This window comes from Schistosoma haematobium, chromosome 2 (genome assembly GCF_000699445.3).
Source record: "Schistosoma haematobium chromosome 2, whole genome shotgun sequence".
NCBI lineage: Eukaryota > Metazoa > Platyhelminthes > Trematoda > Strigeidida > Schistosomatidae > Schistosoma > Schistosoma haematobium.
In genome coordinates this window covers 20026127-20042691 of record NC_067197.1, presented here as the reverse complement: position 1 = coordinate 20042691, position 16565 = coordinate 20026127, and the positions used below count along the sequence as shown (strand labels likewise).

The 16565-nt window shown below is 30.4% G+C and overlaps 1 protein-coding gene across 1 annotated transcript in view; it reads left to right on the top strand.

Moving 5' to 3' along the window:
- CNTN5_10 (Contactin-5) overlaps positions 1–14632 on the top strand; it is a gene marked incomplete at both ends in the record, with an annotated part of 35592 nt that extends 20960 nt beyond the window's left edge. The window contains 9 exons of the mRNA XM_051219180.1: positions 771–897; positions 1924–2039; positions 3017–3599; positions 4613–4825; positions 8768–9304; positions 11076–11160; positions 11770–11909; positions 13218–13254; positions 14344–14632. Coding sequence (XP_051067738.1) covers positions 771–897; positions 1924–2039; positions 3017–3599; positions 4613–4825; positions 8768–9304; positions 11076–11160; positions 11770–11909; positions 13218–13254; positions 14344–14632 — 2127 coding nt within the window. The remainder of the gene's footprint in view (positions 1–770; positions 898–1923; positions 2040–3016; positions 3600–4612; positions 4826–8767; positions 9305–11075; positions 11161–11769; positions 11910–13217; positions 13255–14343) is intronic.
- Positions 14633–16565: the final 1933 nt, after the last annotated feature.

Sequence of the window (16565 nt, the reverse complement as noted above, 5' to 3'; positions counted from 1 at the left end):
TGTAAAAAATATATGTAGCATAACTTTATTACATTTCATTTAGCGGTTTCATTTAAGTGTCAATAAAAGTACAAGTTATTCAAAACAGTATACATGTGATGTCTTATAAATTAGGTACAGAAAAATCATCCGGTGTTGAATGTGAATGCTCAAAGCTATACTTATTGAAAATTTCATTGAAATCAATTTACTTTGTGGATTGGTTGAAGCTAAACATTAACACCGTTGGAGGTTAAGCGCTTGCGCGCGAGACCGATAGGTCCTGGGTTCAAATTCTACGGTCGCAGGACTGTAGATATGCACTGTTGAGGAGTCCTACACTAAGACGAAATGACTCACGAATCTAACTATTAATTATTAGCAGTTCAAAATACTAATTAACTAAAATAGCATATTGACTACAAATAATTTACACAGTACAATTAAGTTTAATTTAAGTAGATAATTACGATTTTCAGTTCTGTTGTAAGTGGAATTAGGTTTATGTAATTCATACAACGAAATTTCGAGATCACATTCATCACTTTCTTATATCAATTCATGAATATTTAAAAAGCAGAAAACAATGGATACTTGTTTCACTGTGATTTGAAACTAGCACATTAACAATTTACATTAATGACTTTAGTCAGTAATAAAATGTCATATTTAAATCAAAATAAAGTCAGAAAAATAAAACTTAATCAAATGAACAAAACCTTTAGAGAATTTAAAAGGTAAACGAATGAATTTTTTCAGTTCGATATTCTTCATAATTTATACTTTTGTAGTCTTTCACTATTTATTGGTATGAATGGGATAATGTAAAAGAAAATGATGGTGGATTTTATCAATGTCGAGCTCGTAATACAATTGGATGGAGTTCATGGTCTCCAAAACTACAAGTAATTGTAAACGGTAAGTATATTTTGTACAACAGACGTTTATCTTAATTGTTGCTAACTCAAATGATAAATAAAAAAACTGATTTCATTTATGATGTTCAAATACATTTTAAAAAATAATAATAACTGTGTGTTTTTATGAAACATATTAAAGTGTTAAGAAGTCAACACATGTGAAGTGAATTATTGACGTTGAGGTTCCACCTTTGAACCTTAGACATGAAGAAATATCTATTTTTCTAGTAATCTGAGCCGCCATCAAATAGTCGTGATGTCTAACCTCAACCAATTCACGAAATTGCGCGATCATATTCCATTGTACTGAGGTAGATATCTGTCTCTACTCGACACGGATTAGTCTTTAATGTCAATCCTTATAAACGTCTATGCTTTTCGACAATTCATAACGTGTGTTCTCTGATATGAAAATAAATCAGTGTCAAAACGTTATTAAATAATAAATTTGAATTTAGATTTTCATAAAAAACGATCTATATTTGCAAAATTCTCATTGAATAAACTTGGTTATTACTCCGATGTTCCTCTTGTTAAGTTATATTGAGCGTCTTCAAGGAAATAATTAAAAATCGAATTTATCGATTATAAAAAGGGTTCACAGAAATTTTTTTTATTAAACGACTGTCTATTGCCATTTGTACACTTGATGATCAACTTTCGGGAAGCCACTTCTTCAAATTCTGAGCAATGCTTCTATAACATATCAGCCTCTGTGACAACTTCTAGCAAGAAGAGTCTCATAGACATCTTTTGCAGCTTTACAATGACAGACCTTCGACAGCCAACATTGAAAAGCTAAATATTATTTGACAGATATAATTAAGACAGGTAAGTAAGCATGACTTAAATAAATAACAAAGAAGGACGGATATTTCAAGTATATTATACTCGTACTGACTCAAGATCAAATTTAGTATATACACGTAGAAGTTAGCCGTTACTCGTAAAAGCAGTTAAATTCCAATAAATCACAAATATGTAAACTGGGTTTTTTAAATTTTGAATTTTTATTGTTTTACAGAACTACCTCGATTTATAAGGAAGCCAAAATCAGTTGAGTTCGTAAAGAGTAATATGCCGTTAATATTACCATGTGAAGCCTACGGACAACCTAAACCAATAATTCAATGGTTTTATGTACGTTAACAATGTTTTAATTTTTTGCTGATATCCAGAAAAGATGTAATCTTGAACATTTAACCCAGGGAATATTATTTTTATATCACATGAGCATCACATTAATTTATTAGTAATATTTGTCATGATTATATAAAAACAATCAATGAATAACTTTATGTATCATAACTGATCGAAAATATAAATTAGTATAATGTTATTTTTGTTCAAGTCTATGTTAAAATTTCTGTTTTACAAAATGATAGAAAATAATCAGTATTATCCGATAAAAACAGCAGTAACTGATGAATGATAAAGCTAATCATACTTACTTACACCTGTTACCCTTCGTGGAGGAGCATAGGCCTCCTACCAGCATTCTCAATCCAACCCTGTCCTGGGCAATTCTTTCTAGTTGTTATTCATCCTTTTCATATCTGCTTCCATTTCTTGATGTAGTGTTTTCTTCGCCCCCTCTCTTTTCCGCTTCCCTTCAGGATTCTAAGTTAGCGCTTGCCTCGTGATGCAGTTTGGTGATTTTCTCATTGTATGTTTTATCCACTTCCAATGTCTTTTCCTAATTTCCTCTTCAGCATCAAGCTTGTTTGTCCTCACCCACAGTAAGCTGTTGCTGATGGTATCCGGCCAATGGATATTGAGTATCTTGCGTAGACAACTATTTATAAATACTGAATATCTGTTCAAGATACTCAAAGTTAATCATAGTTAAAAGAAATAATTTATGTAAATACAGTCTAATAACTGAAAGTATTTGTGAAAAAAATGTTAGCGTATCTTCCTGAAACAAGATGAATTGTTAACGTTTTATCGTTTGTTCATATTTGCTGTGAGCATGATGAAAAATTCATTATTAAACATATTCATAAACTATTCGAAACACAAAAAAATAAAATTGATGTATTATGTGTGTAATTGTTTATGTATTCTCATGTACAGTATATTCTTCTTCATTGCTCTTCTAATCTTTGTGATTCCAGAGTAAATTAAACCAACTATGGAGTAATTCATCAAAATCTGTTATGATCACGAGTCTAAACAAGCAGACACAGAAGATGGGAACGGAGAATATTGTAGTAGACCAAGAATATGGTGATTGTGATAGAGAAGATATTACTGAACAAGTTGAAAACTGTATATTCAATACTACTGATCATGGTATCCAGTATCCATTTCAAAAAGACCGGACAATTAATAAAAGATCAATCTTAAGTGTCGATTTGCCAGGTGGTGTGAACAAAATGCCAGATGGAAGTCTTCTTATATACACTTGTAATGCGTCAAAAGTAACTGGACATTATTTTTGTATTGCTAAAAATTCTATTGGTCATATTATAACATCAGTGGAATTAAAGCAAGATCTAAAAATGCAGCTATATGATAGATTTTTTAATAACATTATGTTGCATGTCAAACCTTTAATATACTCTGCAATATTATCTTGGAATAAAATGAAACAACCCGCTACGTTGCATTCGGGTACTACTTTTGACACCATCGGCAAACAATGTTATTACGTAACATATCATTCACCGGTTCGGTCAGGTGATGAATGGATCACAAGTGAGTATTCTAGGCTATCTGTGTACTTTCCTCTAAGAATGAAACGAATCATAATAATAAAATTTTAGCATTCATTTAATAATAATCATGCACCAATCTTAGGTTAAACATAGTATATTACGCTTCCTTTTTAATACTCTACTCTGAAACTGGTACATATTATTGTTGAAACATATATAAATATAGTTCATTGTATCTGTTAACTGACATTATGGTACATGAATAACTATAAGCGAAATATACTTCGATCAGTGTTTCTAATTGTTTGATGATTGGGCTATAAATATCAATCTGATACTTTATGCTGTTTAGAAACGATTATTTAACACTTCTTTTGATGATAAAATACTATTTAGTAGTCTCTTCATTGTGTAAAAGTTACAAGTTAGTGTTAACCCATGTAATAATGATTCATCTACATGTAGAGACGATTAGTTCACTCGTAGTCATCTCTGTGTTACAAAACATACTTTTCTTTATGGGCAAAGAAACGTGAGACCTGAAATTCATCTATCATTTGATTAATTTTATGTACTGAAGTTGATGGAAATGATACAATTTACATTCCATCACCCTGTGATAGTTAAAATTTCATACAAATTTCAACCGAACAATACTCTAAATTATTGAATTTTTCAAATTTTCGTCATCAAAATTAAAGACTTCTTCATTATATAATAAAGGAATTTAATTAAAAGATTTAAAAAATTTCTGAAAAGTAGCAAGGTGATTATTCATGCTTTCTTATCTAGTTTGATATTTTAAACTGTTCTACACAAGATAGAAACATTGATTTATTCCATTTCTGCATTCATTGTCAATATATTGTACAAAACATAAACATTAATTTGTTTGTACATGAGAATTGAGCTAAAAAACTGAATAGCAACAAGGTTCCAATCATTAGAATCTAAACTAAAACTTACGTTAATACTGTAATGCATAATTTCTTATTTTAAATGTTTCAAAATGTTAATACTTTGTTCTATTCTGTTCCATTTTCTCACTTTTAGCTGTTGTACAACCAGAATACACTAGTCGAATAAGGTTAAATGGACTTATTCCAGATGAACTATATGCATTCCGAATAAGTCATTGGTGTACACCATCGAACTATAATCACTCGAGTAGTTCTACAGTACTAATTAGAACTGGATTACCATTAGATCAAAATACTGGATTAATTTTAACGAATAACAATACCCATTATTTAGAGTTTGAACACGGTAATAAAATACATTATCTCTATTTGAAATGTTTCTAAGAGATAATTTTTGTTATCATCTTCTTGTATTTTGTATTTATTTTTACAATGAAATTCATGATATCTTAGTAATGGTTGTTAAATTTGGCAATTAATTTCATCATTAATGATACAGTACACATTAATTTTGAATGATCGATAGAAATTCTTTTAAATCCCCAATACTTTCAAGTTAACATTTATAATTATATTTCTGTTGGTGAATTCCTTCAAACCTAAACTTTCTTTTCCTCAAAATTCATTCACAAAAACTACCACAGTTGTACTAAAAAGTAATTTCAACAAAAAGAAAAAGAAACTACTAATATCTTCCAACTTATTTACCTTACTCGTTTAATAATAAAATATGCTGAAATAAGTGAATTATTATTAAGTGAATACTCTAAACAGAAATCATGATTTAATCCTGTAGTTGATAAATAGATTGATGAGGTGGTTAGGATATGTGTTACTTATGAGTGCTAACCGCCTACGTCTATATATGATTTTATTTGGTGTAAAATTAAACTGGAAGGAGGCTAGGGGTGAACAAAATAAAACATGATAACTGTCCATAGAGTCACTGAAAATTGGATTGAGTGTTGACAGGTGTAGACTATTTGGTTGAAGTACGCGTGATTATCGTAACTAGTGGCTAAAGACTTTGAATGACATGACAGAAAGTCGTTTGGATTGGTTCGGGTGCATTCATTCGTTGTCTACCTTGAAAGCTAAGATTCCGAATTCTTTCTAATTTATTTATGTGACTAATTAACATTTTTATGAGTCGTATTTTTAACGACTTATCTTTTCTGTTATCATTAGTACTGTCACTACGTCTACTGCTCAATGATTCAGCCTAACAATTTCATCTTGCTGTGTTATCAAGGTTTGAAAACCTGAACTGGTGTACATATATACCAGGTTCTACTTTGTAACTGACCAGCTGTAATTTAAACAGAACTGCTAAAAATCTTAGTAAAACGCAAATCTTTCTACGAAACAGTTAATACAGAAGGAGGGGGTTTGCCTTGAACAAAAGATAAAACTCTATTAGTGTCTTTATAGAACTATATATTCTAAATGGGCTCTGTTGGTTAAGAGGCATATTTTTATTGAAGAGTTTTCTTTGGAAAACCTGATTCGTGCCGCAAAACATTTAAGTTCAAAATGTCATGAGAGCTTAAAAATATATACATTAATTTGCGATTGTTAGTGCATAACTTGTTCAACAGCCATGAAATAAAACTTTAAGATGCTCAAATAAACCAAAAAGACTTAAAACTTGCTTGCATGCACCGACAGTTTGATCTATCCTATTCGTCGTACTATGTAAAACTATGTCAAATTGAAAATGCTATTTATTCATGGTTTATACTGTGTTGTGAATTGTCAGAAAATCAATTATCCCGCTCATTTAGAAGAATTTGAAATCTATCACTAATCTGTTATGGTGGATATTTTAAAGAATACCTGATTAACCCAAATTACTTCAGTCAAATATTTGTAGTGAGTCATAAGAGTCGTTAAACTGCCTAATAAGTAGGCTGTAATATTCGATCTACACTGTGGTCTCCAGAGATTGAAATCAATTAGGCTTTTCAATATAGTTTTTAGTGGATTGGATTATCTCATTATTGAGATTATTACTGAAATTCGGTCAGTCTGCGTTGGCATATAAGCATTCCATGAGGCTATTGAATGACAAGTGTATATAGAAGAGTTGGAATGTAGCAATCAGATGAATCCAGAACACCACACAAAAGTCAGCCTATTAATTAACAGTTTCTTAATCCAGACTATTACAATTAAAATTAAAATTCATGCACTTTTCACAAATGAACACATATTTGGACATAGTAAGTAATTCAATAACGATTTAAGGACTTTAATCTTAATGTGAAATGTTTGAATCTGGGTTGCAGGTACGTCCAGTAGATGAGTCCAAAAATAAAACAAAACATGTTTACTGTATCTCACTGCTAAGTAAATTCCGTCTATTGTATTTAAATTTAGGTTTCTTATGTAGATATATAGACTATTCAGACTGATAGACAGTTGTCGAGATAAAGGGTTGAGTGAAAAATGTTTACAATTGTGAACTCACGAAACTATAGTCTCATAGTGTGTTGGCAAAGTTCTTTTAATTTCAAGTTTACCGATCAAATCAAGGTTAGTAGGATAGATTTTGTTAGCCGTCTTATCATCTACACCAATAAAAATTGACTGAAGCGAGTAATAATTTTTAATGCTGATTGATATCATGAATGGTTTTAAGACAAGGGAAAGAACTTGTATGTATTAATGGCAAGATTAGACTTGATAATTTCAAATAAACTAAGCATTTGATAAAAGGTCAATAGTAAATATATTTTTCCTTATATCTTAATGAGTAGAAAATTGTATTTCTGAAGTTTTCAGACTCAATTTGGTTAATTATTTACTCTGAAGAAGTTGTTTACATTAAGTTATGAAACGTCAGAAATACAATTTTTCTACTCATTTGGTTATAACAAAAATATACTTATTATTAAAGGAAAGAACTATATTTTCTTTAGTTTTATGGTATGATAGGAATTCGTGATCGATATGGTATGTTTGGATGATATTACAGTTCAGTTTATGAAACATGTCAACTAGGTTATGTTCAACAAATTCTTAAAGTTTCTGAAACTCGTAAATTATTATCTTATCCATTCAGGATTATTATCTGTTACGTTGAAACTATAGCAGAAAGTGATGAATAATAATTATTCTGGAAACAACAGTTATTTCCAAACAACAAGTGATAAGGAGTAGCTAAGTGCTGTTTTAAAGATCTTGTGCAATCATCTTCCTAAATGTTTCCCAATTTTATCAATTTTATAGGAGGTTCAGGATTACTTTCACACAACACATTTCAATTGTTGTGTGTTTGAAAGTTTTTTAATTCACTGTTTTGAAATGAATGACGTCTCAGCCAACATTTAATTTAATTTTGAATGCTTTTACAATTGAAATGTCAGTGTTTCTGTGATATAGAAAGGACTTAAACACAATGAAGGGGTTGTATAACGTTTGCATTATTGAAAATTATGTAAAAGAACAGTATTCGATCTCACTTATTGTAGATCGTGTTTCGTTAATAACAGAGTAACTTTCTTTGACTAATAGTGCATTAATGTTAGGTGTTTTTAGCACTACACGATGTATACTTTTACGACTAATAAACTTTGTATATTTCCCATTGTTTTACATTAAACATAACCCTTCTATTCTACCATTTTTTAAAAAGACTTAAGGCTATTGGCAGCAAATCACTTTAACGTTATTATGAAGATGGTTGTGGATAGACATTTCAAAATGTGAAAAAACTAACAGATGTCATTACACTAAATGAATGCCACTCACTGTATTTACATCTGCCTTTTTGTTAGTCATTTGGCAGAGTAAAATGAAGGTAAATATGAAAATGTTCGACTAAAACATGTTTTATCCATAATATATGTAAAATAACAGTTATGCTTAGTGATCAATTATAGGTATAGCTCGTTCTTGTGAAACTTGTACACTTCATTTTTGAAATACTTATTTTCACTTAACGTTTCTACGGGCAGTACCAGTAATGGTAAGACTTGGAAACATTTAATTTGAAAATATTACGTACATCCGTTTTATGTCAATTCTAAGGTGTCCATTCTTTCATTTGATAACATGGTCACTATAAAATTGTACGGTCATTTGTTTTAGAGTAAAGAAAATATTGACTGTTTCGATTTATAGAAGTAATTGAAAGAAACTTATTCCTAAGTGCAGAACAAATAAAACGTGTGCATCTTATGACTGTAATGAACATATGCATAAATCTTAACAAAGAAAAAATTTCCGATGATGTTAACCAACTGTTAAAACTCATATTTTTGGTAACATTTTTTTCGTATCTCAGATACAGACTCATCTAAACCACCGTCGCCACAATCATTAAAACTACAAATAACTCAAACTGAACGGTATAACAGCATTCTAACATGGAAATTTCAAGGGAATCCACAAACTTCATCACTTCATCTAAATGTTCAACAGAAAAGCAATGAATTGTCGGAGCAAATTTCATATTTCCAGGTAGAATTCATTGTATGCACAAGTTCCCAAACGCATCTATTTGGAATTAGTAATTGTACAGATGGTAAAAATTATATATATCGGTGGAAGTCCTTAGCACCAGTACGCTATCCCAAATTAACTCTTGAATTAAATCATGATAATGAAATGTTTTTGTTGGAAAGTAACAACAGAAATGAAGATCTAACAGTTGACAGTGATGCATTCAGAACAATTGTTGAATACAATGAATTAAACTCATTTTTAACTAATTTATACTACAATTCATTGGTGTATGAATTGAGGTTTCGTGTAAAATCTTTCGGCTTAATGTCAGTTAGTGAACCGTCCAATGAGTTAATCATTAAACACCCTTTATTACGTAAGTCTTGTTTTTTTAGTTACACCTTTTACACTATAATTAACCAACATGAAGGATGAAACTGATAAATGAGTTTTAATGTCAGTAAGTTATTCATTATCAACGCTGAAGGTCATACAAATTTCGGTTAGCCCGAATTCCCACTTTAATTTAATTTAACATCAATAAAGATGTTTCCTGAAAAAAAGTATTTAACAAATTTCAAGCAATTAGTTGCTTTGATAAATTTCGATAGTGTAATAAAAAAAACAAAGATTATCAGAACTATGTGATATATTAGCGCAATACATTTCGAACAATCCGATCACACATATACTTGTTGAGAACATTTATATATAAAAATTCAAATGACTCAATATGAGTAGAGGATAAACATCTATCATCCTCTATGGTCTAGCACATAGTTGAAACAGGTCATACGATTGATCTTAACTCGGCTTTTGTGGGATTGTATAAAAGTGTAAAAAGGCCTATACTAAGGTTTATTAAAGCTTTAGCTATACAAAAATTCAAACCCCCATTGTGTATTCGAAAACAGTTTGTTCTCACTTTAAACCTACCCTGGTAATATTAGTTTATTATCCAGAGTGATGAGGTTCAAAATTGTTTTCACATTATTTCCTTATTATCCTTGTCTCTTCATACCCTCTTTTTCTTGTCTAGCTGACCTTCCAGTTTTATATATAAATGTTCTCAACAAGTATATGTGTGATCAGATTGTTCAAAATGTATAGCGCTAATATATCACATAGTTCTGATAATCCTCGCCTTTTCACTACTCTATTTTATAAACGTTAATCGAGAGCATTATTTGCATGTATTGTGTATTCAATAACTGTTTAAGAATCAAAAAGATTCTAAATTCTGTGACTAAATGAGTATTTCAGAAAAGTTAGTTAGATAATTCCAATTTATAATAAGTTACAATTTGAATAGTTAAGTGTTTCTAACTGCCATCTTCAGGTATAATGATAATGAATTCAACTTAGTGTCCATATTAAAGAACGAATCAGACATCAAGTATTTCTATATTTAATTTGACTTATGTCTACTTGTAATGATATTTTTCTCGGAAAAATGTCAAAAACTTGTTAACTAATTATGAAAAGGTTCAATTCCTTTGGTTAAACATTAACACCGTTAGATGCCGGCTCAGTGGTCTAGAAGTTAAGTGTTCAAGCGTAAGACTGATAGGTCCTGGTTGCACACTTCTAAAGGGTCCCATACTAGAACGAAACGGCTGTCCAGTGCTTCCAGGTTTTTCGTGATGGTCTAGCTTTAAATCTTCAGAAAACTTCTTTCTGATAATACTTATGAAAAGCTTTAAATATAATTATATTAGGAAAAGACGATGGAAATGTATAGGACATACATTACGCAAATCGTCAAACTGCATCACGAGGCAAGCCCTAACTTGGAATCCTGAAGGGAAGCGGAAAAGAGGAAGGCCAAAGAACACATTGCGTCGGATAAGAGAAGCAGATATGAAAACGATGAATTACAACTGGACGGTGCTAGAAAGGATTGCCCAGGACAGGGTTGGATGGAGAATGCTGGTGAGCGGCCTATGCTCCTTCACGAGGAGTAACAGGCGTAAGTAAGTAAGTAAGTCTCTTACATATCAAAAAAAGGAATATACCCACTGAGACAATCTTGTGATCAGTCTTACTCATCTTATACATAACACACATACATGTGTTTTGTTTCTAAATGTTTAATCATGTAACAAACATGTGATTTATATCATGAAAATTATTTTTCTTCATTATAGCATCCATCTTAAATGCATTAAATCAAACTCTTTATTATGAACGTTATCTTATTTATAAAACAATTCAACAAGTACATTATGAAACGTTAAATAATTATCAACAAAATATTACTAATATAAAATTACCTAATATTAAAATGAAAACATTAAAGAACTTGAACACTTTCAATAATCATGACATAATAAATAAACATAATAAAACATATTGGTTTATTTATTGTATTAGTTTTACTTTTATATTAATCATATTCATTCTAATATTTATATTGTTAAAAAAATCAATAAAAAAGATCAAAATCAAAATTAAAAAAATAAAAATTAAAAATAAAAAACAATCAATAAAACAATATCATGATAAACAAATCATTGTAACATTACCTAATATTGATTTTTTAAATAATCAATATCAATTGAATAAAACTTGTTTAAATGATTCATTTAATTTATATGATACAAATTTTGTAATGAATGAATTTAAACAAAATTTAATATCAAATTCTAATCATAAATTAGATAACTATAGTATTCATGATTGTTATGATTGTAATAATGAACAATTAAATCAATATATAACTTCACAATATATAAAAAAACATGTATTGAATACAACAGATTTAAATTCAAATCATACAATTCAATGTTCAAAACAAACCGAACATACAACTTGTGATCAAGTATATTTAATATTATCTAGTTATGAAAATTCAGCTTATTATCCTTCTTCTTCTTCAGATACATCAAAAACTCATCAAGTAATGGATAAACAAAATACAAATTTAGTAAATATGTGGAATACTGATGATGTAACAAAAGAGATAGATCATAATTTACCAGGTATGATGTTAATATTTGACAAAATCATTAATCCTACTAAATATATCATTAATATAAGACAACAGCCTGAGTTAATATTTTGCCTTGAAAAAGATTATTTACGTAATTGATAATGTTACTTATTATCAATATTTTCAAGGGAGATTAAAAAATGGTTTTGTTCTAGGTAATAAACCTCATAGAATGTTCATAGTGAGTTGATTTTCGAAGATTTTGCAATATGAATTCAACTTATATTTCTCACTGACAATTAGTACTTAATAAATATCTAATAAATGTTCAAGGTTAATAAGATACATCTACAAGCTCATTTCAGTGTCGTAGTATTCTACATATAAGTACATCTGATGACCGTGACATTGCTCAAGGAATTACAGGGATAGGCTAAGATAAATAAAGCCATTATGATTAATCGCGAGTATTTGAGGAATTATTTTATTAATTTGTATCTTTTAATGAAGAAATTGATTACCGCTGTGTGCATTCGGTATAACCATCGTTTACATTGCATCGAATTAGCAATGCCGTACAATTATTAAACAATTTAAATAATTATGAATGACACTGTATTCTGTCATGCAAGACACTAAATTCTACTTGGGGAAATACAAAAAATGTTGACGGAAACTATGGCATTTTATGAAGACTGTTATTCACAATACCGTTATTGTTTTACTGTTAGTTAAATAAGTTTAGATATTTCAGAGACTGTGTCACAGGCTCAGTTGATTTCTTCTTCATGTTTTCATATGCTTTATTATTTTCTGTCTGGTTGATTTGTTTGTAATCATAAATTCAAATTGAAAATGGCTTTCATCATTTAAATGATTGTTGACAAAATGTTCTCAGTCTATATTAAATATACTTATCCTATTCAAAACACACTTCCTACCATATCAGTCATATTCCGAATCAATTTAAGTGAAAACTACACTGAGGTATTGAAATACTTTCTGACTAATATTCACTATTCGTCTGCCAAATCACCATGTACAATGTTTTGAAACAACTTTATTAAACAATTAAGATAACTAAACAAATGATATATTGTGATGGATGTTGAAAACTGTAATATTTTGTATAGTACCTCCAAATCGGTCACAAGATTTTAAAAAAGCTTCTAAGATCTTAATAATAAGCACTTTGAAAACATATTCCATTTGTTGAATTTATTTACAGGTTTGTGTATACCAAGAAATCTTAAATAACAACATTTCTAAATGTAATCTATTGGTTTATTCACAAAGCCGATTTTTATCATTATTCAATTGGAGCTTATTATAATCAGTTGTTTTCTCTTTGTTTCAGACAAACATTATGCACTGATGACGCCTGAAATTTCGAGGTAAATTTTGTCATATTTATCATATATTTTGGAATTACTCTTTATTAATTGACCAATCAAATGCGATATGGAATCTATTTAAGTTTGTGGCAAAGTTCATTCATCTGTATGTCAACAAAACATCTTTACACTTTTGCTGATGCCGTTTCCTAATAAAAACCCTGACTTCGACTCCCTACCTTTACTTCTGAAGTTAATTCGTAACACTAATTTTAATCGTATTTTGAACTTTATAAGCGGCTGATTTTCCTCAAGGTCGTCAACAAAGCCTATTCCCCCCAACAACATTATTATCTTCAAAAAGTATATTTAAAAAATACAGTGAAACCCAATATGATTTATTACGACATTTTGTTTATATCTTAAGCCACTACAGAACTAATCAAACGACTACATACGTACCAATGAATCCCGATTCAACGTGTTTTTAAAGTATTACGAATTGCATGTAAATTCTGTTGTTAAATGTCTATAATTTACTAAGCTTCACAAAATACTAGACATAATTGATCTGTGTCTTTCTATGATGTCTTCTTAGATGACGTGTTCGATTAATTAGTAAAAGACTGTTTCATGCACATTCCGGTATTTAGAGTTAGAAATATTTACTATGTACAGAGATTTTCGCATTATATGTCTCTCGACCTAACGTCTAGGATTGCGTTTTAAGCATAATCAGCATCAATGTCCTCCTTAAATTTATGGTGGATGATGGGTGACAATCGGTAAAACACCTTGCAGTTACCTGAATACCAGTCCTCATGATATGTGAGGAATTCGGTATCCATGTATTGTTTATAAAAGTTCATTTGGTAAGTCTTTTGTGTTACCCTGTTGTTTTTGTTAGTTTTTATAAGCGTAATCGTTCGTAAGAAACACAGAGATAATTCTATTATTATTGTATGCACTTCATAATATAATCCACAAAATATATCGAGCTGCATCTTTGAAATGCATCTAATTAAAATGAACACAAGATGCTTTTTTCAACATAAAATTGAACGGACAGTTTATAAACGATTTTTTAAAGCATTAAGTAAAGTATAATTTTAATTAATTGTAACCTTTAACACTACGAATTTAATTTAGATCTGAAGTTCCGGACCCCTTACATCAAACAATGATAAAATATACATTGAATGAACCGGAAACCATGGTACCATGTAAATGTTCACAACTTTCTAGCTTAACACTATACTCACCATGTCCAAATCATATGTCATCAACAATATCTTACACCCCAACCAAGTGCTATTGTACTGATCAAGTTCAAACAATTCATTGTACAGAACAACAGCATCAATGTAACTCTAATTTAATGAATTATTCATTACCACCAAGATCAATTCCAGAAACAATATTTGTAGTTAAAAAGTAAATAAATATCTTCAAGGACGAGGCGAAAGCCATATATATATTTTCAATGCTCAAAAAAGATGACTTCAGATTCAATTATTTTTTATGTTTTTTCCAATATTTCCTTTCAGTATAATTTTGGTTTCTATCTTCCTCATCCGAACGTATCTTTGTTGATTATGGGACGATATTTAGAATTGTAAAAAAATATCAAATACTGTTTTTGTAATAGAAAAAGTCTAAGTTTTTGAATATGTTTTTTTCAATTGCTATTATTACAACGTCCGTACCTAAAACTTACTGCTTGAGACTTCTACACTTGATACACATACATAAAATTTTTGACTGAATGTGAATAGCATAGATATAAGTCCAACTTCATTGATCTTCTGTGTAAATCAAGTTTTATACTGTAGTATTTACAGTATTATGTTAGTCATCTGGAGGAAATTTATTTGATTAATGTCTCGTTAAAAATTTTGAGATGAAAATCTATTTCAGGGAAAATTTCAGTCAAGTTTTCCTTGATTTACCAGACAAATTCGTTCCACTAATTTACTCAAAAAAAATGAATTGATAAGCTACCACTATGCAGAGAATGCTAGAAACCGCGGTCGGGGTGATAAATGTATGCATAAATTTATCGACTAAATATGTTTTATGGACAAAGATAAAGAAGAATACCATACAATCTAATTACGTCTTAGTGGAAATGCAGTGATTTATAGAGTGCAAATCTGTGAATAATATTTACTAACAAGTCAGATAAGCTAGTGAATCTTTTATAGGAAGTAAACTTTAAACTGGTCAGCAACAAATGTATTATTTAAACATTTATTTTAAATTGAATAAAAGTAATCATATCAATGAATGTGAAGTTAAGCAATCAGTATGAAGTAAATAATTTAATTTAACACAGTATAGTAAAATCGTCATGCACAGACCAAATTGCGACACTACCGATCATCGTCGAACAATCAGTTGAGTGGAACTCGTCACTATGCATCAACTTCATTGATTATGAAAAGGCATTTGACAGTGTAGATAGGGGGAAGTTATAAAAACTTCTTCGACACTACGGTGTTCTCGAGAAGATTCTCAACATTATCCGGAACTTATACGACGAACTACAATGCAGAGTAGTACATGGAGGACAGCTGACAAATGCATTCCAAGTAAGGACCGAAGTCAGATAAGGCTGTCTACTCTCTCCCTTCCTCTTCCTTCTGGTGATCGACTGGATTATGAAGACCTCGACATCTGAGGGAAAACACGGCATACAATAGACAGCTCAGAACCAATTAGACAATTTGGACTTTGCACATGACCTAGCCATCCTATCCCATACACTCGAACAAATGCAGATGAAGACAACCAGTGTAGCAGAAGTCTCTGCATCAGTAGACCTCAACATAAACAAGGGGAAAACCAAGGTCCTCAAATTCAAAATGGAGAATAGCAATCCAATCACATCTGATGGCGAAACTCTGGAATATGTAGAATCCTTCACATATCTGGGAAACATAATCGATGAACAAGGAAGATCAGAGGCAGACATAAAGGCGAGGATTGGCAAAGCAAGGGCCGCATTCCCACAATTGAACAAATATGGAACTCAAAACAACTTTCAACCAATATCAAAGTGAGAATCTTCAATACGAACATCAAAGCAGTTCTACTGTACGGAGCTGAAACTTGGAGAACTACAACAACCATCATCAAGAAGGTACAAGTATTTACAGACAATTGTCTGTGCAAGATACTAAATGTCCGTTGACTGGAGGCCAGTCCAAACTTGAAATCCTGAAGGGAGGCGGAAAAGAGGAGGGTCAAACGACACATTAGTAAAATAGAAAACCGTTGTTGTTAACCTTGATTAAACTGGTAAAATCTAACTATAAACAACTATTCAATCGAAATGATGAAATTATCTATAGTGTCTTCTTTAGGTAGAT